Source organism: Pseudorca crassidens, chromosome Y (assembly GCF_039906515.1).
Source record: "Pseudorca crassidens isolate mPseCra1 chromosome Y, mPseCra1.hap1, whole genome shotgun sequence".
NCBI lineage: Eukaryota > Metazoa > Chordata > Mammalia > Artiodactyla > Delphinidae > Pseudorca > Pseudorca crassidens.
In genome coordinates, this window is record NC_090318.1 from 17,108,764 (window position 1) to 17,131,046 (window position 22,283).

General features: G+C 38.5%; 1 protein-coding gene across 1 annotated transcript; it reads left to right on the plus strand.

Moving 5' to 3' along the window:
- The first annotated feature begins 12,755 nt into the window (after positions 1 to 12,755).
- Positions 12,756 to 22,017, plus strand: LOC137217821 (RNA-binding motif protein, X chromosome-like). The gene is made up of 9 exons (XM_067724784.1): positions 12,756 to 12,864; positions 13,573 to 13,679; positions 16,015 to 16,127; positions 16,248 to 16,309; positions 18,305 to 18,448; positions 19,609 to 19,723; positions 20,667 to 20,792; positions 20,891 to 20,979; positions 21,728 to 22,017. The coding sequence occupies exons 1-9, from the start codon at positions 12,756 to 12,758 to the stop codon at positions 22,003 to 22,005; spliced, it is 1,143 nt and encodes a 380-aa protein (XP_067580885.1). The 3' UTR covers positions 22,006 to 22,017.
- Positions 22,018 to 22,283: the final 266 nt, after the last annotated feature.

The following is a 22,283-nucleotide window of genomic DNA, read 5'->3' on the forward strand; positions in this document are numbered from 1 at the left end:
AAACCTTACGGAAAAAAGGCCAGGTGTTTCTCAAGGGCCTACACAGGGGTGGGGGAAAGGTTGCTCGTGCACTGGAGAAGGAGATAAAGGTGGCTGTAGCTGAGATGGGAGTGGGGCTGGAGGGGTGGAGGGTGGGTCTTTCCTCTTTGGGCCTGGGCATCGGGCCCTTTATGATTCTCATTTACTTTGCATCTTCCCTGTCCTTCCACAGGTGCTTTCTTCCTCCCTCTAGTCTCAGCCCCTGGTCGAGGGTGCTGGCGTGTGATGCTACTTACACTTTGCTCCAGGGGTGGGATCTCTGGGCTGGATTCCCTGGCCTGGGGGCTTCAACTGGCCCACAGTTTACGTACGTTCTATGAGCTCTTTAAGCTTTTCCACGTCCCCGCGTCCATCCCAACGTCCACGCATGCATGACAGTAGTCGTGCCTATTCCTGAGCACGCACGTGCATCACGTGCCCCCCTACTCCCCCCATACACACACCACACACGGGCAGGTACCTGAGCAGAACTCTACACGTACGTGTTTCCACGAGAAAGGATTTTGGTCAGCGCCCCCTTGTTTACTGTTCCAGTTGTTTTCTGTCCCCCGCCTCCCCTCTGTGGATCTAGCCCACATGCACATTTAGCTCCACGGGTTGTTCTTGGAACGATTGCCTGCCTATGGGACGGTGTGGTTGAAAGTGGGCGCAGTGGGAGCTGAGTCACGTGCACCTGTGTTCTGTTTCCTCCCGGTTGCCTTCGACAGGTTGACCGTGGGGAGCATGCAGGCTCGATTCCATTCCCTGTGCCCCTGTCTGTGGCACCATACAGGAAGACAAGGTGCTAGGGACCCAGCCGACTTGGGACACGCTTCCCTCTTCCTGGAGCTCTCAGGTTGGTTCGCGTGTCCCCGGGTCGCCTGCTTAGAGAGGTGCTCCAGGGCTCCCTTTGCTCTGTAGGTGTTTGTCCTCAGCTGGTTTCTCTTTCCCCCTCAGGCAGCTGTGGGAGGCCACTGGGAACCAGTTCGTGGCTACGTGTGTGCTTCAATGTCCTGAAGATGGATCCAGCACTTGGGTGAAGAAATTAGGCTCTGAAGGAGAGGCTGAAAAGAGGAAGTGGGCGCCCTTCCCGTCTGCCCTAATGTTTACTGCTAAACATGCACAGAGCCCCCACTAAGTGTGAACACAAAGGATGCCCTTAAACCTGAGACAGTATAGCAATTTGGGGAAAACTGCAGGTTTCCAAAGGAAAGTGGGTAGATAAAATCAATCAGAAGTAGGACTGTGAGGTTTAGCTCTGAATGATGGGAAGGAATACTATACATCTGGGGCTCCTTGAAGGGACAGAGTAATTCTTACGGGGGAAACAGCTCATGTAAGGAAGAAGATAAAGAGGGGTAATACACCAAGGGGGGAAGGGAGGGAGAGGGATAAATTGGGAGATTGGGATTGACATATACACACTACTATATAGAAAACAGAGACTAAGGACATACTGTATAGCACAGGGAACTCTACTCAGTGCTCTGTAATGACCTATGTGGGAAAAGAATCTAAAAAAGAGGGGAGACATATGTATATATAACTGATTCACTTTGCTGTGCAGTAGAAACTAACACAACATTGTAAATCAACTCTACTCCTATGAAAAATTAATTTAAAACTAGGTAATACAACGTGAGGCTTATCATGGAGAGCTACAGTTGTAATAGGATCAGTTATATGGATAGCAAAAGTGATGGTGGAGGTGACAGAGATGAAAGATCAGCAAAGAAAGACAGTTAAAACGGTGAGGGTAGAAAGATAAGGAATTCCTGGAAGCTGGGGACCTTGTTCCAGTGTCTTGGGTAGAAGCTGACTAACTCCTGATGTCACCTGCTTGGTGCCATGTTCTTGGGGAACAAGAACTATCTGTCAAGAACTATCTGTCTCATGGTGCTATCCACTCCTGGGCAACAGAGGAGAACACCTCCGTTTAAGGCCTCAGTTAGGGTGGAGTTCTACTCAAGGGTAACATTTACACTTTTTCATTTGAGACACAAATCCTGGGCTGGAACCCCTCCGGTTTGGGCAGCACTGTTGGTCAGGATGATAAAGATCAAAAGGCTCTCAACACTTTATCTGCGTCATAGCACCAGAAAACTGAAAACCAAATTAAGACCTAGGTAAGGAAAGAGTTTATTCACAAAGACGATTGAATAGAAGAACACTTTGATTTCAGAATCTTCAAGTATTTCAACATCAAGTAGAAAAAGTATTTTTTAAGAGGAAAGGATGAGCAAGGGCAGCAGAAACCTAGTGGGACAGAAGCAGAGGGGTGAGCAGGAAGTAAAGTAGGGGTATTTTATTAGAAAATGTTTCCCCTGCCAGCTGATTCTCAGAATAAGCTGTTACGGAATATGTTCTGACCTTAGTATGTTAGTGATTCCCCGAAGTTGAGGGGCAGGTCAAAGTTTAGCACACTGTGAGGAGGAGAGAAGGCTGATTACAGTTTGGTCAAGCCAAGTCAGTAGATATGTAATGGACGATTGTAGGCCATCACATTACTAGAAAAAGACCCACAAGGATATTAATAATTTCTAAAAAATCATTAAATATCAAGTATGTTCAAATTTCCGTTTTTCTCGTAAATGGCAAACTAAAAATGTTTTCAGTTTCACTGAAATAAAATGCAAATAAGGTTTGAACTTTGCAATTGGTTCAAATGTTTTTAATTGTTTTCTAAAACAGTTTCCCCCTTCAATTCTTTATTTTTTTTACAATTTATTATAAAACCAGATTGATTATCCCATATAGTCTCCTATAGTTTGAATTTTGCTTCTGAATCTATCCATGCAGTCTCATTCAACATGTTCCTCTACCCACAATATTTCCTAAAAACTCAATAGCAAAATGTATTGATTATGCTTTGGCTTCTGTTTTATCGAGAACACTTTAAAATTACCAGTTGTTCCTTTATTATTATGGACATGCTTTCTGATTATTACTTTTTTGTGTGTTCACTAAATCATTCCATTTATCATGGCTTTATAATTCTCTTTAATATCCAGAGAGGAGGCCCTTTGTTAGAATATTCTCTAAATGATTTCTGAATGTTAATTCTTCTAAATAAACTCTAAAAATCTAATTGAGAATGCAATAGGTGTAATATGTATATACATGTGATATGTAAGTAAATATGTAATATACATACACAGATATATACATATATAAACATAAATACCTTAATACATATATACATATATTATGAGATAACCTTATAATTTTCATTCACATTATTTATATTATTTACATATTATTTAAGGTCATATGGAAGTCATATTAGAACATCCATCTCCAGTTGCTCAAGTCATTTTTCAAGTATTTCAAAGAATTCTACTGTTTTCTTCTTCAAAAAGTCTTGCACATACCTGAGAAAAAAAGCTTTTAATCTGTACAATGAGGATAAGAATAGCAGTCAATAGGACTGTGGCAATAATCAAATGAGATAGTTAAATTCATAGGTAAATGAAGCACTTTCTATAGTAGCCAGCCCAAAATATTTATTAGACATTTTTATTTGACCAGTTAGTCTGCAGTAGTTATTCCCAGAAAGGAAGGGGCCCTGTTCCTAATTCATTACCATTTGTATTGTCATACATTTTGTGCATGCTATCTTTAGAGGTTACGTCTGTAAACAGTATTGACAACAAGCTTTGTCATCTGAGTAATAGCATTTATTTATATTTGTCATCAGTATACTAGCTTTTTTAGCAAAAGTTCACCTATCCCCTAGAATTGACTATAAATTACGTCTGGGGTTTCTACTTCTTCTTGAATAATTATTGGTAAACTGTCTTCTGTTAAATCATTTGTTATCCACCAAAGATTTCTACTAATTATTTTTCATATCTTTTTGTTAATAATTATTCTTCACTCCAATCGTGTGTGTGTTCTGCCATGTCTTCCTATGCTCTTTTAGGCTTATTATTAGTGAAAATATACGATGATTATTTACTTTATACAAAATATGCAAAGGAACATAATTGAAAACAAACAGTTTCGGGGCTTGCCTGGTGGCGCAGTGGTTGAGAGTCCGTCTGTCGATGCAGGGGACATGGGGTCGTGCCCCGGTCCGGGAGGATCCCACATGCCGCGGAGCGGCTGGGCCCGTGAGCCATGGCCGCTGAGCCTGCGCGTCCGGAGCCTGTGCTCCGCAATGGGAGGGGCCGCAAAGGTGACAGGCCGGCGTACAGCAAAAAAACCCCAAAAAAAGCAGTATCATGAGTTTGACCAGTCTCGAAAATAGGCAGGATTACAAATTAAGCTCAGGCCCCCACTTAATATAAAAGTAATTACAATATTTCCACACTTTTGTTTTGAACCCTGAATTATGCTTTTAGGCGTTGTGTTCAATGTGCTCAGTACATCATTTTCCCTCACAATAACCCTATCTGATCATTCTTTATCATCTTGTTTCTGTAGACTGGGTAAATTTAAGAGTTTAGGTAGTTTCCCCAGTTTCATATAACTACTAAATTTTGAAGCTTAGATTACTTTTTGTCTGCCTTCCTTTGTATCATATTAAAGTACCATATGCATTTTATCTTGTAGACATTCATGTTTCTGTTTAAAATTATTTGAACAGTTCCACTAAAAAATAAAGTAGCATATTTGCATAACAAGCAAAATGCTTCATGATCTGGTCCTCCCCATTTCTCATGTATCAAAAAATCTCTGAACTCTCCCTAGATTATATGGAAATTCACATTATACCCCCAAATTGCCTTTACTTTTTTTTCTTTTTTTTTTTTTTGCGGTACGCGGGCCTCTCACTGTCGTGGCCTCTCCCGTTGCGCAGCACTGGCTCCGGATGCGCAGGCTCAGCGGCCATGGCTCACGGGCCCAGCCACTCTGCAGCATGTGGGATCTTCCCGGATCCGGTCACCAACCCATGCGCCCTGCATCAGCAGGCAGACTCTCAACCACTGCGCCAACAGGAAAGCCCTTCTCCTTTATACTGATTAAAGCAACTGGGAAAAGTATGCAGTAAAAAAGTAGAGAACACATTCTGTCGCTGCAGTTTTCTTCAGAGTTTCTCCCACGAGTTGCTCTCGCCAGTTGCTCTCGCGAGAATCTCTCGCCAGTTGCTCTCGCGAGTTTCTCTCTTCGCCTCTCCCCCACCTCTACGTCTCTCATCTTCCCTAACTCCAGTGCGGCTCATCCGTTTGTCCACCCAGCGCTACGTCCCGTTCCTCATCCTCTTTCTATAAGTAGAGCGCTTGCTCTTGACCGTTAGTTTCTTTAGCGGTCGTCTGAAGAGACGCGGGAGGAAGACTTCTGAAGAAGAGGACAAAGTAAGGTAAGGAATTCGGCATTTTAGGGAGGAGAGAATAATTTATACCTCAGGAGAAAGAGTTGATACCTGTATCTTCTCCTGTTCCCAGAGAAAGCATGGTAATTCAGATTTTGATTTTTCTCTCAGGCTTTCTCTGTAAGATTTAAGAGCCGAGTAAGTTGTGTTTGTAGACATATGTCTGAATATACACTGTCTCCAGAAGTCTATCAGACATCCTCAAAAAAAACACCACAGAGACTCAGATACTCACAAAATCCCCAGACCCACACCAGGGGGGTGCATACTCAGCTCAGGGATCACATAGCCACCTCAGGGGACTACAGACAGCTTCAGATACCCCAGGTAAGCTCAAGAGATCCCAAGCCACAATCAGAGAACACAAATGCACCTGTAGTTACTGCAGATGCAAGTCAGGTGACCCAGAGTCAGTTTGGGGGCCAGTGATCTACGTTAACAGATCCCACACCCACCTTATGAGACCCCAATTCAGTTAAGGCATGCCCAGGCCACATCACAGGGGTCTTAGACCCTTATATGAAGACCGAGTCCCACCACAGTATACCCATACCCATAACAGGGAACCAAAACCTATTGGGCCCATTAAAAACCGCAGGTAAACCAGATATTCTCAGGATAGCCACACTTAGATCGAGGACCTCAAATTTCATGGTAGGTGGCTCCCAGCTCAAATTATGGATCTTCCATCCACATAAAGATGCACGAAAAACTAACACAGAAGATGACAAATCCACATAAGACATTTAGACTCAGCACAGGGACCCAATCAGCTCAGCTCAGTTATCTCCAAACAATACCTGAACATGTTCACACTCAACACAAGGAAACCTAGGTCCACCCTAGGTGACAAAGACCCTCCTCAGAGGTCCAGACTCAGCTCAGGAGATCTACACATTCCTGAGGGTAAGCAGACTCAGTTCAAGGAACGAGGGACAATACCATAGAAGACTAAGCTCAGGAGATGTCTGAATGTTTTGGTGATGGCATAGACAACAGAGAGGTTTCAGCAAACATGCAGAGAAGGTACTTCCAGCTACAACAGAATGGCCACAGGCAGGAAGCCAGAATCATGTTCAATGCCAGTCAATTATGAAGGAATACTCAGTGGAGTTTTGGAGTTCTCTGGTGATGATGTTGGTAGTTTCGATAAGATTGCCCACAGTCATAGTTATTTACTAAAGGAGAACATGGAAGATGCAGGAGTTTTGGTGACCTTTCTAAATGGCCTACACAGCACAAGCTCCAAGAATAAAGGTTGCTTGTTTGTCTTCTGCTGCAATAGTCAAATTTTTAATTGAACTCTCAATCTCTTACTCTTTTTTTAAGGCTTCTTGAGAACCTCGTGACCAAGAAAGGTCACATGCATGGTTGGGTGGAATTCTGCACCTAAGTTGTAGTTGTCACATGTCTTTGTAGATTCATCAGGTTCCTAGAAAACTTAAATCAGAGGTAAAAATGTAGTTAACGTGAGGAAAGAAGATAATCTAGTTAAAGATTTGATAGGGACTAATTAGCTAGATAACAGATACCAGCTCATCTGGCAGAAAGATACTAATATGCAAAGTAGTCATAAATATGTCTCATTAGGAGTTACCTAGAGTTCATGAAAATGGTTGTCAGATGGGTTTATACTTCAGAGTTCATATGACCCTTTTGATGAAAGTACTGTCCCATCCATTTTGGAAGAGGAAAGTTCCCAAGTTTTTGATGGCAGGACACAGTTCCAAGTAAAGGTTAAATTGTATTTAGGACCTTCTCAGTATACTGTATTAAAAGAACAAGGTAAGGAATATGTACTTTGACCTCCCGTAATAATAGTGTAAATATTTGTATTGGTGGCAACGTAGTATAATTTAAAATACCTAGATCTTTGAAACAGCTGTTGGTTATGTTACAGTGGAAATATGCATTGCCTTTTCTAAAAAGTATTGAAGTCTACAGAGAAAATCTAAAGTTCCCCCTCACTAAGTGTCAACACAAAGAATGCCCTTAAACCTGAGACAGTATAGCAATTTGGGGAAAACTGCAGGTTTCCAAAGGAAAGTGGGTAGATAAAATCAATCAGAAGTAGGACTGTGAGGTTTAGCTCTGAATGATGGGAAGGAATACTATACATCTGGGGCTCCTTGAAGGGACAGAGTAATTCTTACGGGGGAAACAGCTCATGTAAGGAAGAAGATAAAGAGGGGTAATACACCAAGGGGGGAAGGGAGGGAGAGGGATAAATTGGGAGATTGGGATTGACATATACACACTACTATATAGAAAACAGAGACTAAGGACATACTGTATAGCACAGGGAACTCTACTCAATGCTCTGTAATGACCTATATGGGAAAAGGATCTAAAAAAGAGGGGAGACATATGTACATATAAGTGATTCACTTTGCTGTGCAGTAGAAACTAACACAACATTGTAAATCAACTCTACTCCTATGAAAAATTAATTTAAAACTAGGTAATACAACGTGAGGCTTATCATGGAGAGCTACAGTTGTAATAGGATCAGTTATACAGATAGCAAAAGTGATGGTGGAGGTGACAGAGATGAAAGATCAGCAAAGAAAGACAGTTAAAACGGTGAGGGTAGAAAGATAAGGAATTCCTGGAAGCTGGGGACCTTGTTCCAGTGTCTTGGGTAGAAGCTGACTAACTCCTGATGTCACCTGCTTGGTGCCATGTTCTTGGGGAACAAGAACTATCTGTCAAGAACTATCTGTCTCATGGTGCTATCCACTCCTGGGCAACAGAGAGAGAACACCTCCGTTTAAGGCCTCAGTTAGGGTGGAGTTCTACTCAAGGGTAACATTTACACTTTTTCATTTGAGACACAAATCCTGGGCTGGAACCCCTCCGGTTTGGGCAGCACTGTTGGTCAGGATGATAAAGATCAAAAGGCTCTCAACACTTTATCTGCGTCATAGCACTAGAAAACTGAAAACCAAATTAAGACCTAGGTAAGGAAAGAGTTTATTCACAAAGACGATTGAATAGAAGAACACTTTGATTTCAGAATCTTCAAGTATTTCAACATCAAGTAGAAAAAGTATTTTTTAAGAGGAAAGGATGAGCAAGGGCAGCAGAAACCTAGTGGGACAGAAGCAGAGGGGTGAGCAGGAGGTAAAATAGGGGTATTTTAATAGAAAATGTTTCCCCTGCCAGCTGATTCTCAGAATAAGCTGTTACAGAATATGTTCTGACCTTAGTATATTAGTGATTCCCCGAAGTTGAGGGACAGGTCAAAGTTTAGTACACTGTGAGGAGGAGCGAAGGCTGATTACAGTTTGGTCAAGCCAAGTCAGTAGATATGTAATGGACAATTGTAGGCCATCACATTACTAGAGAAAACCCACAAAGATATTAATAATGTCTTAAAAATCATAAAATATCAAGTATGTTCAAATTTCCATTTTTCTCATAAATGGCAAACTAAAAATGTTTTCAGTTTCACTGAAATAAAATGCAAATAAGAGTTGAACTTTGCAATTGGTTCAAATGTTTTTAATTGTTTTCTAAAACAGTTTTCCCCTTCGATTCTTTATTTTTTTCAATTTATTATAAATCCATATTGATTATCCCATATAGTCTCCTATAGTCTGAATTTTGCTTCTTGAATCTATCCATGCAGTCTTGAATCTATCCATGCAGATGCAACATATCCAACATGTTCCTCTACCCACAATATTATCTAAAAATTTGATAGCAAAATGTATTGATTGCGCTTTGCCTTCTGTTTTATCGAGAACACTTTAAAATTACCAGTTGTTCCTTTATTATTATGGACATGCTTTCTGATTATTACTTTTCTGTGTGTTCACTAAATCATTCCATTTACCATGGCTTTATAATCCTCTTTAATATCCAGAAAGGATGCCATTTGTTAGAATATGCTCTAAATTTCTGAATGTTAATTCTTCTAAATAAACTCTAAAAATCTAATTGAGAATGCAATATGTGTAATATGTATATACAGATTATATATAAGTAAATATGTAATATACACAGATATATACATACATAAATATAAATACCTTAATACATATATACATATATATGAGATAACCTTATAATTTTCATTCACATTATTTATATTATTTACATATTATTTAAGGTCATATGGAAGTCATATTAGAACATCCATCTCCAGTTGCTCAAGTCATTTTTCAAGTATTTCAAAGAATTCTACTGTTTTCTTCTTCAAAAAGTCTTGCACATACCTGAGAAAAAAAGTTTTTAATCTGTACAATGAGGATAAGAATAGCAGTCAATAGGACTGTGGCAATAATCAAATGAGATAGTTAAATTCATAGGTAAATGAAGCACTTCCTATAGTAGCCAGCCCAAAATATTTATTAGACATTTTTATTTGACCAGTTAGTCTGCAGTAGTTATTCCCAGAAAGGAAGGGGCCCTGTTCCTAATTCATTACCATTTGTATTGTCATACATTTTGTGCATGCTATCTTTAGAGGTTACGTCTGTAAACAGTATTGACACACAAGCTTTGTCATCTGAGTAATAGCATTTATTTATATTTGTCATCAGTATACTAGCTTTTTTAGCAAAAGTTCACCTATCCCCTAGAATTGACTATAATTTACGTCTGGGGTTTCTACTTCTTCTTGAATAATTATTGGTAAACTGTCTTCTGTTAAATCATTTGTTATCCACCAAAGATTTCTACTAATTATTTTTCATATCTTTTTGTTAATAATTATTCTTCACTCCAATCGTGTGTGTGTTCTGTCATGTCTTCCTATGCTCTTTTAGGCTTATTATTAGTGAAAGTATACAATGATTATTTACTTTATACAAAATATGCAAAGGAACATAATTGAAAACAAACAGTTTCGGGGCTTGCCTGGTGGCACAGTGGTTGAGAGTCCGTCTGTCGATGCAGGGGACAAGGGGTCGTGTCCCAGTCCGGGAGGATCCCACATGCCACGGAGCAGCTGGGCCCGTGAGCCATGGCAGTTGAGCCTGCGCGTCCGGAGCCTCTGCTTTGCAATGGGAGGGACCGCAAACGTCAGAGGCCGGCGTATAGCAAAAAAAAAACAAAAAACAAAAAAAACTGTATCATGATTTTGACCAGTCTCTAAGAAAGGCAGGATTACAAATTAATCTCAGGCTCCCACTTAATATAAAACAATTACAGTATTTCCACACTTTTGTTTTGAACCCTGAGTTATGTTTTTAGGCGTTGTGCTGAGTACATCATTTTCCCTCACAATAACCCTATCTGATCATTCTTTATCATCTTGTTTCTGTAGACTGGGTAAATTTAAGAGTTTAGGTAGTTTCCCCAGTTTCATATAACTACTAAATTTTGAAGCTTAGATTATTTTTTGTCTGCCTTCCTTTGTATCATATTAAAGTACCATATGCATTTTATCTTGTAGACATTCACGTTTCTGTTTAAAATTATTTGAACAGTTCCACTAAAAAATAAAGTAGGTAGCATATTTGCATAACAAGCAAAATGCTTCATGATCTGGTCCTCCCCATTTCTCATGTATCAAAAAATCCCTGAACTCTCCCTACTGATTATATGGAAATTCACATTATTCCCCCAAATTGCCTTTTACTTTTTTTTTTTTTTTTTTGCGATACGCAGTCCTCTCACCCTTGTGGCCTCCCCTGTTGCGGAGCACAGGCTCCGGACGCGCAGGTTCAGCGGCCATGGCTCACGGGCCCAGCCGCTCTGCAGCATGTGGGAACTTCCCGGACCGGAGCACGTACCCATGTGCCCTGTCTCACCAGGCGGACTCTCAAACACTGCGCCACCAGGAAAGCCCTTCTCCTTTATATTGATTAAATTAAAGCAACTGGGAAATGTATGCAGTAAAAAAGTAGAGAACACATTGTGTCGTTGCAGTTTTCTTCAGAGTTTCTCCCGCGAGTTGCTCTCGCCAGTTGCTCTCGCGAGTGTCTCTCTTCACCCCTCCCCCACCTCTACATCTTTCATCTTCCCTAACTCCAGTGCGGCTCATCCGTTTGTCCACCCAGCGCTACGTCCCGTTCCTCATCCTCTTTCTATAAGTAGAGCGCTTGCTCTTGACCGTTAGTTTCTTTAGCGGTCGTCTGAAGAGACGCGGGAGGAAGACTTCTGAAGAAGAGGACAAAGTAAGGTAAGGAATTCGGCATTTTAGGGAGGAGAGAATAATTTATACCTCAGGAGAAAGAGTTGATACCTGTATCTTCTCCTGTTCCCAGAGAAAGCATGGTAATTCAGATTTTGATTTTTCTCTCAGGCTTTCTCTGTAAGATTTAAGAGCCGAGTAAGTTGTGTTTGTAGACATATGTCTGAATATACACTGTCTCCAGAAGTCTATCAGTTGTTCTTGAACAGTACGTTTAAGTTTTGTTCTTCCAGATAATCAGTTCCCAAGGCAGCAGTGGAAAGCCAGTGAAGTTCCTGGCTTTTGTCCGTGAATTGAGAAGGTGGGGAGAGGGGTGGAGATAGGTTTGAAATGCTGTGGGAGGGAATACCGAGTAGATAATTTACCTTTGATTAGCGGCATACCCTCTTTGCTGTTTAACTTGTTTACACCTGGAGGCGGACTGAGAACTTTACCTTTGATTAACGCGTACCCTCTTTGCTGTTTAAGTTTTTTTTTTTCTCTCACTTGCGGGTAGTGGAGCGTACGCCAGGGCGCCATTTTGTTCCGCGTGCACTTTTTTTTTCCTTACGGGTTTTCTTTGTGAAAGCAGAGGTACTGAACAATAGAGGCAAGATGCCTAACTATTTTAACTTAAATGATTTAAAACCTGTAACTTTAGTTATCAGATGTCAAAATGTTGATTCACTTGACAAAAACCGTCAGATTTTAATTTTGCACATAAAGTATGTTACTCTCTTTGAACCAGTGTTTCTTAAAGTCTCTCAGTATAAGTAAAACAGTTTAAATTTCCCTCAGTAAAGGATGTAACTCCCTCCTTTGCTTTTATGACTTACCATTTTTGAAGTTTAAACAGTATTTGATGCATAATCAAGAAAAATGTGAGTAGATGGGAAAATTTTGAAAACAATGTTTAAGGTATTTTCTGCACAGTTCATAAAACTTATTAACTGTTAGATGTGTAGAATCCAGGAGCATTTTTTATTGCTTATTTTTTTGTTGTTTTTTGGAAATGAAGCGTTGAACCCTGCAGCTCAAAAGAATTTACAGTTGCCTTCTAATCTGATTTTTACATACAGGTTTTTGTAAGAGATCTATAAAAAGTGGAGCATTTGTTATGCCAGTGCTTATTTTGCTTTGTGTTTCACGTTTCCTCTCTTTTAAGTAAGAAATGGCAAATAATTTCACTGATATTGGGTACTTTACTTGAGTTTTAAACAGGTGTAATAGTTTGATACTTTTGGCTTATAATGTATTTTTTGCTATGAGTATAAAGATATATTTTTAATTACTTACAGAAAAATGGTGGAAGCAGATCAGCCTGGGAAACTGTTCATAGGAGGCCTCCATGCTGACACCAATGAAAATTCTCTGGAAGTGGTATTTGGGAAATATGGTCACATTATGGAAGGTAATTTTTAGAACCAATATATGTATCTATTCAAAGCAAATGTGTATTAAACATACACCACTGGACAGCTAAGTTATAATGCTTTTTCTGTTTTTAACACATGAGCACTTTTTATTTAAGTTTCTACTTTTTATTAGGAAAGCACTGGGCAATGAGGGAAAGTGTACACCTTAGGGGCTCCTACTACTGAGAAGGGAAAAAAGCAGCGTTATTTTCTTCCCCCGACCTGTGCTTTGCAGCATGCAGGGTCTTAGTTACCTGACCAGGGATCAAGCCCACACCGGGTGGCATGCGGCATGTGGATCTTAGTTGCCTGAAGAGGGGTCAGACCCGTGTCCCCTGCATTGGGAAAGTGGAGTCTTATCCACTGGACCACCAGGGAAGTCCCAGGGCTTTTTAAATACACTGTGGTCATAGGACATGAAATGGGAAGAGATATGCTAATTGTAGAATGGTTGAAATTATTGACTCTATTTTTAAAATACTGGAAATGATATAAAATGGAAAGGGTTTTTTTGGTTTATGTGTTTTTGTTTTTTGTTTCAGTGTTAAGTAACTTTCAGGAGGTTGTTACTGTACTGTGTCCATAACATCAAATTGAGTTAAGGAGGCCTTATGAGAAATTGTCAAAGGATTGATTATTTTGAAAATATGAAAAGTTCAATTTTATGTGAAATTTTAAATTAAAAAGATTTATGTGTATTACAGTTATTTTGATGAAGGATCGGGTAACAAACAAGTCTAGAGGCTTTGCTTTTATTACTTTTGAGAATTCTGCAGATGCAAAGGATGCTGCCAAAGATATGAATGGAAAGGTAAGAGTCTTTTAATAATATTTTGTGTTCTCCATTTAATACTATTTCTAGATTGTTTCTCTTTTTTCTAATTTTTTAAACTAACATAATGCCATATAAGCCTTCACTCTCCTTTTTGTCACATAAGTGCTGGATTGTCTGGTTGGAAAGAGATTGAAATTAACATTAGCTTTAACAATATATTTTAAACCTGTTTTAGCATTCAAACATAAAAGTAAATAAGTTTTAGCCTGTAGAGCTCTCCCCAATATCCCATACTGTTTCTGTTTTTTTTTTTGCTGTACGCGGGCCTCTCACTGTTGTGGCCTCTCCCGTTACGTAGCACAGGCTCCGGACGTGCAGGCTCAGCATCCATGGCTCACGGGCCCAGCCGCTCCGCGGCATGTGGGATCCTCCCGGACCGGGGCACGAACCCGTGTTCCCTGCATCGGCAGGCGGACTCTCAACCACTGTGCCACCATGGAAAACCCCCATACTGTTATTTTTAAGTCTCGGCGTTTTTTTTTGGTGGGGGAGTGTGTACGCACGCCTCTCACTGTTGTGGCCTCTTCCATTGTGGAGCACCGGCTCCGGACGTACAGGCTCAGTGGCTGTGGCTCACGGGCCTAGTCGCTCCATGGCATGTGGGATCTTCCCGGACCAGGGCACGAACCCGTGTTCCCTGCATCGGCAGGCGGACTCTCAACCACTGCGCCCCCAGGGAAGCCCAAAACTGTACTTTTAATTGCATATTTGCTCCAAGATTTTTTTTATATTGTAGGTAATATTTTTCCCATTTTATATTGCAGGTAATATCTTTTTATATTCATCATACTGTGAATTGTTAATTGTTAAAATTACCTCCAGTGCTTCTCAGTTCTCATAGTGTGGAACACATACATTAATTCCCTTTTTCTGTAGCTTGGTTTCTGGTATGCTGCAGGCACTTGGCACATGTTGACCCTTTTACTTTACTTTCATATTTTAAGGTATGGTAGTACCTAAAAGTTGACTTTGACTCATGATTTTATTTTGGGTGCAGAGATAGAGTTGCGTTATGAAGAACAGTTGATGGTGATCCGCCACCCCCATTTTCTTTGTTTTCAAGCACAAGAACGCGTAGTCTGTGTAGACATTAGTCTTCACTTCTTTATTCAACAGATATTTTATTGGCAGGCATTGATTTAGCAATTGATTAATGGTTGTGGGTAAGACAAAATACCTATTTTCTTGGACACTTGTGTTCTAGGGTGAAAGATGAGAAGCATACAAGTAAAAATAAATGCAATTTCATATGGAAAAATATTAAGGGAAATAAAGTAAGTAATTTCATTAGAGCTTAAGGGGAGTGGTGGACACTATTTCTATACATATAGATCTAACAATGTTATATCCTGAATGTTGGGAGGGAGGCAGCCATTCATAAGTCTATGGGAAATATTTTGGACCCAGAAACAGAAAAGGAGGCCCTAAGGTGGGAACACATGGCTGTTGAGGCTGTTTGTATTGGGCCAGGGCCCATCCATATCCACCAGAAGTCTTAGTAGGAATTCAGCATTTAAAATTGTTTTCCAAAAATAACATGAAACAGCTAGAGTGTTTTATGTAGAGCAATTATATGATGATTTGCATTATGTTTTCAAAAATTACTTTGGCATCTATAGAAGGTTAATTTAGGAAGCTGTTGGAAGATTAAGAAATGTAAGCATTTCTGAAACATAAGAATATGAAGTAGTATTATAATAAGTTACTCTTTGGGGACATGTTTAAACAATTGAATAAGGCAAGAGATGTTAAGGACCAGATAAGTGCTCTATTTAAAAAAAAAACCAGGGAAATTATTAGAAGTAAATACAGAACAACAATCATGTTGGAAATTTTTCTTTCTCTTAATATTTAATAAATGCTAAAAATAATTAGAGTAGGAATAACCATTTTGAATAATGGATAATTCCATTATTCCAATGAATAATTTTATTTTTTAAATGACACGTATACTTTTATATACCCTTGGGACACTGAAAACTTTGAATGGTAGAAGTACAGAAATGAAGTGAGTTTAGTTATCCATTATAGAAAATAAAAGGGTATATTCTCTCATGATAAGTGAGAGGTATTAATCTTCTTTTAATACCAGAGGACATTTCAGGGAGCTGTAACTGCCAATACATACACTTTGTGTTGGATGACTTACTGAAAGACTGTTACTAATTAAATCTCATTTATTTGGCATGGTGAAGGACACAATCATTTCAGAAGAAAATGTTTGCTTTGTGGAAAAAATACTGATCTTGAACTAGTGCAGTAGTAAATAAATTTGATGTAATGTTACTAATGTTATACTTAATCTTTTTAGTCTTTGGATGGAAAAGCTATTAAAGTAGAGCGAGCCAACAAACCATCTTTTGACAGCGGTGGTAAACAGAGACCACAACCTCCTGCAAGAAACAGGGGCCATCTGAGAAATCTGAGACATGGAAGAGGAGGAAATGGAAGAGGAGGAAATGGAAGAGGAGGAAATGGAAGAGGAGGAAATGGAAGAGGACGAAATGGAAGAAGACGAAATGGAAGAAGACGAAATGGAAGAGGAGGAAATGGAAGAGGAGGAAATGGAAGAGCAAGAGAGCATCCCTCACGTGGAGGACACTTGGGTAATGTTTTAAAATACAAGGCTGCAGCCATAGGACCGAAAAATCGTTAAGTTTAACTGTATAGAAACATCTCAGTTTTTATTCCATCCTTTATGAGCAAAGTAGTCTGTAAGAATTATTAGATGATGAATTACATTGATAGTCAGAAGTATTTCTAAGTTGTAAGGACTTATTGTAGTTATAAAATGACTTAACTAGATAATATGCAAAAAGTTAATCACCTTACAGGGAAATAGCATAAATTTTAAACTAAATTCAGTCTCTTTTACCATTATTACTAATTGCCTCTTTTCTTCAAGAAGTTTTCTACAGAGTGTACTACTATCGATCATACATTAGAATTTTTCACTTTAGGGCCAATAACTTTATATGAGTTTAAGTCAATGATTCATTAATAATCTATTAGAAATACATTGATTAATTTTATTCTGAGAGTAGACTTATTGCATCATAAAAATACTAGAGAATCTTGAAAACTACACCGCGGAAAATAAAAGTCACTCAGAATATCCACAATTCAGGGATAAACACTTCATATTTTAGGTTTCACCTTGCAGTATTTGTCTTAAGTGTATGTGTTCAGAAATCTAAGCAAATCTCCATTGTCATTTTGATATGAGGCTTTCCTCCCTGGGTCTGTTGTTTGCATTTGGGGGAAAATACCTTAGGGAAATAAATAGGGCTTTAGATTCTAAAAGGTGTCTTTGATTCAGGAAAAGAGTAAAAACCTCTGCTTCAGAAACATGTATGTTTTCTTTCTGTGTGTATTAGAGGAGAAAGTCGTTGAAAATATATTTTTTGAATTTTTTCAGAGAAGTTTTCTACTTAGTAAGAAAAGGAGGAAAAGCACTTTGTATTTCAAAAACTTCCATATATTTAACAACCTTTGCTTCACCTATTAACCATAACCAGTCTTCAGAAATAAAACATTTGGTTTCTTTTTGTGTTAATTAGATGTGTGAATTTTAGGAAGTGTTTTTTGAAAGTTCAGTTAAAGGGTGTGCCCATTTTAAGATAACATAGTTTTGTTCTTTTCCCACTAACTTGATCTTGAGAAAAGTTTACCAGTTCGTATTCTGCCATGTGTAAGAATACTCATTTTTTCTTGCCTGTGGCACTACAGGGGAATTGGAATATATCTAAACATCTTTCTGGTTAGAAAGGTACAACATAAATTTTCAGTATTTAATGTGCCTTTCTTAAATACTATTAAAATTGAACGCAACATAGCCCTTTTCACTGAAAAATCAACATTAAGAGTTGATCTGTGAATAACACAGGCTTGAACTGTGGGTCAACTTACAAGCAGATTTTTTTTCAATACATACATATTACATCACTACGTGATCCAAGGTTGGTTGAATCCATGGATGCAGAACTAGGGATACTGGGCCAACTGTAAAGTTATAAGCAGATATTCTCCTGCAAAGGGGGTTGTTTGTATGTATATACTTAACTGTTAGGTAATGCATTTTTTATTCATCTTTTTTATTTTTAATGTTTTGATCTATACCTAGGATGGAGCGGCTGGGCCCATGGGCCATGGCCGCTGAGCCTGCGCGTCCAAAGCCTGTGCTCTGCAACGGGAAAGGCCACAACCGTGAGAGGCCCGCGTACCGCAAAAAAAAAAAAAAAGCTTCCTTGACACCAGAATTATATAACTAATAACTTATCATCTTCCTCCTAAACTGATCAAAAATTCAGGTTTACATTTAATTTATCCAGGTTTTTCTGTACTCTCTCTCTTTTCCCCAAACTGCTTTCATACCAGTGGTTCTTGAATTTCTTGCTAGATTTTCCAAACTGACTTTTACAGTAAGTCTTTGAACTGTACTAACTTATGTGTCATATGAGCAAACAATCTTACTGGTTTAGACAAATATGAAAGCTGAAGACTGGGGTAATTGTTTAGTGAAAATTTATAACAATAAGTGAAACTTGACCAATGAAAAAATGTTGATTCTAGTTAACTAAAAAGATTTCATTTAAACACAGGTTGTGGTGGATATACTCCTAGTCTCAATGCGAGTTCTTCCAGGGGACCCTTTCCAGTTAAAAGAGGACCATCTTCGAGAAGTGGAGGTCCTCCTCCTAAAAGATCTGCTCAAAGACCAAGCAGTAGTGGGATGGGAAGACAAGGTAAATGCTATGTAATGCAGAGACAGTTGATTCTTATTAATGAAAGTGAGCTATTTTAAACAGAATGTTTAAGCAAAATGGAAAGTGAGAAGTATATGAACATGTTTACCAATCACTAATTTATTGATTGATTTGTGGTTGGGAAATAATCTTTTAGTTTCTAATTATACATGTAGTAGGTGATTAGCAGTGCAGTGGGGAAAACATTGCTTGTATGTCCATGTTTGCTATAGAATTCCTCTTAATTTAAGTTGTTGCTAACACTTTTTGGTTAGTAGGCTTCTTTATCACATAGTTTCAATATCAGAATTTTCATGAAAACTATGTCCTGTGAGAGAATGCTCTGGTCTGTAGAGTAGTTTAGCTATGTATATTGGCCACCTGGTTTTTTATTTAATTATTATAAACAATAACTGAAACTTGCCATATGAACTGTAGTTTGTGCTCTTAACTTTTTTAGCACTGTTTTCTGATCCTTAATATGGTACGGACTTGAAACAGTCATTTTCAAATTGCCATTTTATGTGTAGAATATTAATGAAGCCAAATGTAGCACGGTATTGACTTCCAAATACAACAGAAGCTAAGAAGCCTACCCTTTCCATTATTAGATGGTTAGCCTAGTGAACAAACAAGAGAAGAGAACAAACAACGTCCTAGTGACCTCTAGGAATTAGGAATAAGAATTAACACATGAAGAGAACATTATTTATGGGAGATAGTTTCATATTTTGGAAGTGGTACAGTGTTTTTCAAATGAGCCCTTTATTGCTAATAAACAATAGAAGTCACTATTGCTATCATCATAAAAGGTCAGTAATTAAGGTTGTACACATAAAGGAGAGAGCCAACCACTTGGTGATTGAATATGTGACAGTAGTTACCAAAAATTAATTATTTGCTCAAATTTTGAGAAGTTTTCCCTACTGCTGGTAATTGAAAGGGTATGTGAAATGTATAGGGAACGGGAGATGTACCGAAAATAAAATGTTCAGTGGTATCATTTAAAGGGAAACAAAAATGTGCATAAATGGAATTTTAGAAGGAGTAGTTTTTTAAAATGATTTTGGAGAGAGGAAGGATATCAGACTTTTGAATTTTTCTTCGAAACATTACTGTCAATTTTGAGATACTTAAACACAAGCATTTTTAAATTAAAGGCTCAGTGTCACGTGGAAGACAAAATTATGGAGCTTCTCCTCACAGAGAGCCAGTCTCTTTTCGGAGAGTTGGCTATATGTCACGAAGAGATGGTGGTTATGCTACTAAAGATAGGTAAGAAAAAACACAGTATATGAATTAAGCCATGGTTAATTTTGTTGTTCTTGCTGAAATTTACCTAACACGAAATTGAACATTTAAAAGTGAACAATTCAGTAACATTTAGTACACTTAACAGTGTTATGCAACCACCAGCTCTGTTCAGTTCCAAAACATTTCATTACCCCAAAATAAAATTAATAAGCAGTCACTCCCATTTTCTCCCGCCTTGTCCCTGGTAGGTGCCCATCTGTGTCCTTATCTATGAATTTATCTAATCCTGAATATATCATACTAATGGAATCAAACACTATGTGACCTTTATTATCCAGCTTTCCCTTAGCATAAATGTTTTCAAGGATCATTCATGCTGTAGCATGAATCACTACTTCGGATCTTTTTTTTTTTTTTGGCTGACTAAATATTCCATTTTATGTGTGGTTAACATGGTTTGTTTATCCATCTGTGTGGGTTATTCCCATCATAGTGCTGTCATGAATACTCCTGTACAAGCATTTGGGTACCTGTATTCAATTCTTTTTGAGTGTATATATACTTAGGAATGGAATTCCTGGGACATATAGTAATTCTTTAATTTTTTAAGGAACTGCTAATCTTTTCCACAGAGCCTGTACTATTTTACATTTCTGCCACGCACATACATGATTTGTTTCTCTGCATCTGCACCAGCACTTGATATATTCTGTTTGTTTTTTTAAAATTATAGCCAGTCTGATAGGTGCAAAGTAGATATTTCATTTTGGTTTTGAATTGCATTTCCATAATAAATACGTTGAGCAGCTTTTCATGTCCTTGTTGGTTATTGTGTATCTTCCTTGAACAAAAGTATATTCAAGTCCTTTGCCCGTTTAAAATTTTTTGTCTTTCTGTTGTGTGAATTCTTTATATATTCTGGATATTATAAGTTGCATTTAAAATTTTATCTGCTTTATTTAACTTATTCAAGCAGAGCTTATCCAAGCTCCCGAGACAGCAAGGATTATACTCCACCACGTAGAGTCAATGCATACCGTTATTATGGACATTCAAGTTCTTGGAATGATCATCCCTCTGGAGAACATAGGTAATATAAAGTTTTGTGTTTTTATCAAATAAAAACATTCTTTTAAATTATGTGATCGTGACACGTAATTTAAATCTATGTCATTCTTTTAAATTTAGTGATCGTGATGGCTGTGGTGGAAGTCGTGATAGAGATTATTCTGAATATCGAAGTGGAAGGTCTTACAGGGATTCATATGGGAGTTACGGTAAGAGTCCAGTTACAACCTGTAAATCATAGAATTAGACTTAACCAGATCGTTGTTTACTCTAATTTTACTTCAATTCCTCAAAGGTAAAACTATGTTTAGCATGGCCTTTTTGATAAATTAAAGACCTTTGAATTATTTTCTTAATAGCTCACTTAAAATGCAATGAAGGGTAAATTGACAGTCTCATCTTTTTTTCTCATTACAGAAAAACTATTTTAACATTTTTCTTTTTTTTTTTTTGCGGTACGCGGGCCTCTCACCGTTGTGGCCTCTCCCGCTGCGGAGCACAGGCTCCGGACGTGCAGGCCCAGTGGCCGTGGCCCACGGTCCCAGCCGCTCCGCGGCATGTGGGATCCTCCCAGGCCGGGGCACGAACCCGTGTCCCCTGCATCGGCAGGCGGACTCTCAACCACTGCACCACCAGGGAAGCCCCTATTTTAACATTTTCAAATAATCAGTAGAGTGCTGTTAAAAGTATGAAGCATAGGAACATTATGAAGGTCAGAATTTCAGTCCATTTTCAGAAAATAACATTTACTTTAAAATAAACTACTGAGGCTGAAAAATATTGCTCACTCTTTTAAATAAATGTGAAAGCCCTTCACTGTTGCTACATAGTTTATATTTTCATAGCAGAGACAGATAAAGCTTATCTTTTCAAATATTTAGCACTTTAAGTCATGTTATATGATACCAGAAAAATTTGTAATGTTTAAATTTAGTTTATGAATCATTAACTTCACAGGTGACTCCCGTGGTGCACCAGCAGCACAAAGGGCCCCTGTGACTTACGGTGGAAGCAGTCGCTATGATAGCAATACAACAGATGGATATGGAGGAGGTCCGGAAGGTTACTCAAGCAGCCAAAGTAATACTTATTCAAGTGGTCGTGAGCGTGGAAGACAAGAACAACCAGGGTTTCCACCCTCTGTGAATGGGGGCTACCTTGCTCCTCGTGACTCATACAGTAGCTCAGGTTGTGGGGCTTCCAGGGGAGGTTATGCGGGAAGCCAATATGAATGAGAGGGCCAAAGCAGATATTAAAAATAACACTCAGTTATGTACCAAATGTTCTTTACAAAGGAAAAGTTTAAGTTGTTTTCTTTAATTGATCCTTGATTACTACTAAAACAAAAATGTTGGTTTGGGGGGAAGAGGCATATATTAACTTTCCCTTTATGAATATTCAGAGAAAATGACAACATGGAATTATTCAAAGTACTTTCATAGTTGTTAATGTTAGTTGAAAAGTAGAAGTTGTGTTTAAAATGTAATGCTCAGAATTTTCAGAGTAAAAAAAT